This window comes from Lagopus leucura, unplaced genomic scaffold (assembly GCF_019238085.1).
Source record: "Lagopus leucura isolate 7727_CA_CO unplaced genomic scaffold, USGS_WTPT01 34033-0_obj-0_obj, whole genome shotgun sequence".
NCBI classification, from domain to species: Eukaryota; Metazoa; Chordata; class Aves; order Galliformes; family Phasianidae; genus Lagopus; species Lagopus leucura.
Genome location: NW_024967623.1, coordinates 1 through 5,705, shown reverse-complemented (window position 1 = coordinate 5,705; position 5,705 = coordinate 1). Strand labels below are relative to the sequence as shown.

Genomic DNA, 5,705 nt, shown 5'->3' with positions numbered 1-5,705 from the left:
TTTTTTTTTTCCCATCCCCTCTTCTATTTTCTTTTTAAATCAACCCCCCCACCCCCCCACGCCCCCCCTTCGTCCATATGCACGATCCCATCGCTCCACATCGAGGGGAGAGCGTTCAGATGGAGCCGGACCCCCCCCCAAAAAAAAAACCCCCAAACCAACGCTCCCAACCGCAGCGTTGCCCCCAAACTCGTGCGCCGCATCTTCTTTGTCCTCGAAAACGTTGTGTGGCTGCGAGACAGGAAGAAAAAAACAGAAAGTCATTGTGAGAACAGAGGGGGGGCGGGGGGGGGGGGGGGGGGGAGAAAAAAAATGACGGTGATGCCCCCGTGCATGGGATTGAACTTGTTTTCTTAAGCGGGAATCGAAGGACTTGACTTTGCATTTGTGCTCCGCAGGGAGAAGGTGCGGTGTCCTTTAGGAAACGCTGCTCCTCGGTGCCATTCGTTTCATTACGAGGAACGGACAAAAAGAGAACGGCGAGGGATTGGTGTGGCCAAAAAAAAAAAAAAAAGGGAGGGGGGGAAAAAAAAAAGATGAATTGAAGCCGGAAAATAAAGGAGGACATCGGGAGCCGAACTGAGGGCCGAGAGAAAACCCATCCGTGGCGGTTGGGTGCCGAAAGCTCGCAGCAAAACGTGGGTTCAGAGGCGGAGGTCTCCGCGAATCCCGCTCCTCTCGGCGCAGATTGCAGCGCCATGAATATGGATGATGAGATTTCGGAGATGTTCGCAGGTATTTAAAACCCCGACAGAAGAAAAACCCGCACCGCAATGACCGCAAAGAGGCTTTTAAGGGGGGAATTCTAATAAAATGGTCAAATAAAATCATAATGTAGAACAGCTTGCGATGTCTTTATTTGCCACAGAATTTCACAGAGGATTCCGGGGATTCACTTCTACATACACAAAGAATTATCTTTTTTTTTCTTTCTTTTTTTCTTGTTTTTTTTTTCGGGATTTTATTTCGGGATTTTCCTTTTTTTTTTTCCCTTTCTTTCTTTGTTTTTTTTTTTTTCCTGTCGTTTTCTCTCGTCGTTCTTCGTCTCCCATTTCCAGACAAAGGAAAGGAAAAAAAAAAAAAAATAAAGGAAAAAGAAATAAAAAAGGAAGGAAAAAAGGGGGGGACAAAAATAAAAAGGAAGGAAAAGGGGGAAAAAAAAAAAAAAGCGACGAAATTTATTTACAAACCATTTCGGTTCTCGCAAAACCCCTTTTCGTTTGGTTTCAAACCGCCCCCCCAACACCTCCCGCTCAACACGAACCTCGCGGAATACATGTATAAATATACACACAGGTTGTGTCCCGTGTATATATGCATATATATATTCATATACATACAAAGGGTGCTTTGGGGGGGGGCGGGGGGGGGGTTGGAATCTTCGTTCTGCTCGCAAACAGGGCTTTAAATTAGGGTTCGGCTCTTGGCCGTGGGGAGGAGGAAGGGCGCAGAGGAGCGGGGGGTGCGATGGGCGCACGGGGACAAACGCGTTGTGTGCTGCACACTCGCACTCACACTCGCACTCACACTCACACTCACACACTCACACTCACACTCACACTCACCCCCAGCCGAAGGGATTTTGATCCTACAGGGAGATTTTGGCCGCTCTTGGGATGACACAGCCGCGTTGTGAAGTCACAACAACACCCGCCCAGCGCTGCGCTGCGTTCAGAGGGACGGGGGAGGCCAATCATCATCGCCATCAGAATCATAATAACAATAATAATAATAATAACAATAATAATTAAAAAGAAAATCAAGGAAGAAGAAGAAAAAGAAGAAGAAGGGGGAGGAGGGAGGAGGGGTGCGGGAAGGGAGGAATCCCGTCTCGTTCAGGCAAAAAGAGGCCCAAAAAAAAAACAAGACACCCAAAGTTAAATAAAAATGTTCGTGGAATTCGAGTCCTTGAGCGGTTTGGTGACTGAAAGAAGGTTTCGCTCCTTTTGTTACTCTGTCCCAGACATAGAAATGTAAGTAACGAAAAGGCTCAAACTTGGAGGTTGCTTTGTCGGCTTGAAAGGGCAAAGCCACGCGAGCGGCTGTTCCTTCCCGAAACGCTTCGCCAGCAGAGGGGATTACAAAGATGTTCACAATAAGGGATTTCCAGAGAAATACTGCAGGCGGTCTCTGCTTAATTTTTTTTCTTTCATCCTTCTGTTCTGAAACCAGATTTTAACCTGTCGGTCAGTGAGATTCAGCATCCGAGACAACTGGAGCCTCTTCTCTTTGTTTATATAGACATTGAAGAAGAATTCTCTCTCCAGCTCCCTGATCTGGAATTTCGAATAGGGGCACCTCTTCTTCCTCGTTCGGGGAGCACCTTAAAAGAACCAGAAGGCAGCGTAAACATCCCGAAGAAAAGCAACAACACGGCCTCACCTTCGAGCTGCTCGCATAGATGGGGGCCGGGGGGAGGGAGGGGGGTTTAACCAAGGGGAGATCTCAGCTCGGAGGTGAGGTGACACGGGGTCTTTGCGATCGCTTTTGCCACTGCACGGGCTTGAAGCTCGGCGAGGGACCCCCGTGCAGCTGCGTTTTGAGTACGGAGAGATTATTTTGACAAAGGGCAGCCCGGGATTGAAGGCAGCGGTGCAGGAGCAGCTGTGCAGGGAAAGCGAGGAAAAAAAGAGAGCGCACGCTTGGCTGCAAATCTGTTATCTGTATAGAAACAGCATGAGCGAGGTCGGAATTATAGGAACTAGATATGATGTTCCGCATAAGTTTCTGATTAACTCCAGTCCTCGCCACACACGCAAAAAGGAATCAAAGTCAAAGAGAGCTTCGCATCTGAGCTGCAAACGGGGACTTTGCTGCTGCTCACGAAAGCGAAGAGGGAAACAAAACAAACCTTCCCTGTGCCAAAAAGAAAAAAAAAGAGAGAGAGAGAGAGAGAGCCCCACGCTCAGCCCTGGCTTGCAAAGTTGCCTGGATGGAGAGCTTTAAAAGCTGCCTGGAAATGAGGGCGAACGCAGGGAGAGGAGGCGAGCAAAGCGGCGCACGTCGGTCGGACAAAGCCGGGCGCCGCTCCGGCCTTGCGGGGGGAAAAAGCTTTAAGCAGAAAGTCTGAAGCAAACGCTCCGCGGATTCCGCAGCTCTCCAACAACAAACCCCCCCTCTGCCACCCTCCCACCGCCCCCCCCGCCCTCAGCACCACACCCCCACCGAGAGAAAAGACTCACCATACAGTTTTAATTTATATATATATAAAAAAAGAGATGAGAATAACGCATAGATATTAAAAAAAAAAAAAGCCACGCACCGCATGCATCTCAGCGCCTACAAGAGAGCGCAGGCAGCGGAGCAATGTTCTGCCCAATTGCCTTTTACCCTCCGCAACCCGGGACCAAATCCTTTTAAAATGCTCATGTAAGTTCATGATCAAAGTTAATATTTGTCACGACGGCGTGCTTTTAAAATTTCACAGACTCTGAGATGCCGTGTCTGCTGCCTAACATCTCCTTTTCTTTTTTTTTTTCCCTCTTTTTTATTTTTTTTTTTTTTTTTGTTCCAAAGAGCTTTTCCCATCGTAAAAATTCTTCTCGTTGGAAGAAAGAGCTTTGTAGGTTATAATAAAATCCTTTGAATGCTTATAAAACTCCACATAAAATTTGACCGACAAAACACGCGGGCTAGTCCCTTAACCTTTCCGTTTACTGCTCTACCTACTCGAATTGCTGCTTTTGCTTCCTTCCTTGTTGACAGAAGAGGACGAGGCTGAAGAGCCGGGAGTTGTGTTCTCCTCTTCGTCTTCCGGGTCCATCCCCGTCTCTCCGCGGGATGACAGCGCGTGGCTTTGGGGCTCAGCCTCCCCTTTGCCCTCTCCCTTCTGCCCGCAGCTTTCGGTCGGGTTTTCCGCCCCGCAATACGCGTTTTCGAAGAAGCGGTCGAAGCCTTGGGGCAGGACCGTGTTTTTGTTCATGCCGCCGTAGAATCCCGTCGGTGCCGGGTGGTTGGAGCTGGGGTGGTGGTGGCTGTACGCGCTCTCGTTTTTCATTAGCATTTCGGTCATGGTGGAAGGCGGGATGCACTCTCTATGCATCAGATCTTCTGCGGAATAACACGACGCGTAATTGCTTCTATGGTGCCATTTACTGGAGGGGTCTAGACCATAGGAGACCTCTCGCACGGGCTGCGAGAGGTTGGTGGAGTACGGGTAGGAGATTTGGCGAGAGGGGGCCTGTGGCAGGAAAGATGACACAGTTGAAAATTCGGGGACGTAATAGGTACAGCTGGGGAGGTAGAGGTTGGAAGCGCAACCCGCCCGCTCTCCAAACTCAGCGCTCCTCTCTTTACGCGACTGGGAGCAGAAGTTGCCCAGATTCACTGAGTTAAACATCTTTCTCCTTTTCTCGCTCCTATAGATGGATGTTTTGGATCCGATGTGCGGAGGGGAAAAAATTTGGGAAGGCGAGATGACGCGCGATCCGTCTTAGTCGCTCCGGAGGAACACGTGATCCAAAGTAGATATTGTCATATATCAGTTTGGAGCACTTAGATGCGTAGGAGTGGTTCACTTAGGTAAGATCTCAGAGGTTCAAACGATTGGTTTTCAAACACCGCAGAAACATTATGAAAATCAATGGCAGATTTGTATGCATTTTCCCGAAGGCACACCCCTCGTGGGCGCTCACAGCAGAACTATGAGGGGCGGCCGTGAAGTTGCCTTTCTTTTTTTTTTTTGCCTTTTTTTTTTTTCCCTCCTTCCTCCTCTCCTTCCCATTCGGATTCTGCTTGCTGCTTTCAGCGGGATTTGGAGATGGGGTGGGGGCGATTGGGGCTGCGGAGGGGAGGGGGGAGAGGGAGGGTCTTAAGGAGCTCGGACCGGGTTGGGTTGTGTGGGCTTTCTTTTTTTTTCTCTCTCCCCCCCCCCTCGTCCTTTGTAATATTTTAATTACGGTGATTACTGTAATTTATTATGATGATTACTTCTATCCTAACCCGCTCTTAGAAGTGTTCCCGAACAGACTTTAGGTAAATCAATATAATCACGGGGAAAAACGTAAGTAAGTTTGGGAACGTTTGGCCCCGTTTGCTGCAGGGGTGAAGCGCTCCGTACAGCTGCGCTGCGAAACGACGGGGAAAACCTTCATCTATCTGGGAGCTCGGGGCGGGGGTGCGGGGGGGTCGGTGCTAATTAACAAGCTCCTAACATACGCTAATTATGTTGATCTCTATGTGCGCACCAACTATACATCACGCCCGTTGGCACGGCCGGGAGCGACGACACCATTTAAGCGGTGGCGATTGTGCGAAGTTGCAAAGTTTGAGGGGAAAGCAAGGCCGGCCTTAATGACTTTTGATATCGAATTAGTCGTAGATGAAGGGGCAGGACAAATGGATCGGGTCGGTGTCTGGTAAATACTGGAAAACCTCCTTGAATGTTTGGTTAAATATTTATTCCGTCCGAGTGGCGCATTGAATATTTAATGCGATTGTTTATCGTCAATCAATGCGTGCGCTTTCAGTACCGCTCTCCTCGTTTATTCCTCCAGCCGAATTAAAAAAGATCTCCTTATTAAAGTCGTTTGTCTTCCCTCCGTGCCCCGAGAGCCGCCTCTCCCTCCGTCCTTCTGCGTTTCCACACGAAACAAACAGCCGGCACCGATCGCTGCTGCGATGTCGCCACTTTTGCCAACAATCGCTTACAAAATACACACGCACGCCTTAAAAATCCCCCCCAAAACCTCAACCTGAAAGCCCAA

At 49.1% G+C, this 5,705-nt stretch overlaps 1 protein-coding gene across 1 annotated transcript; it reads right to left on the bottom strand.

Annotated features, from left to right (window-relative positions):
• Nucleotides 1–2,090: 2,090 nt before the first annotated feature.
• Nucleotides 2,091–4,339, bottom strand: HOXC11 (homeobox C11). The gene is made up of 2 exons (XM_042893954.1): nucleotides 3,670–4,339; nucleotides 2,091–2,323 (listed from the first exon to the last, which is right to left on the bottom strand). The coding sequence occupies exons 1-2, from the start codon at nucleotides 4,337–4,339 to the stop codon at nucleotides 2,091–2,093; spliced, it is 903 nt and encodes a 300-aa protein (XP_042749888.1).
• Nucleotides 4,340–5,705: the final 1,366 nt, after the last annotated feature.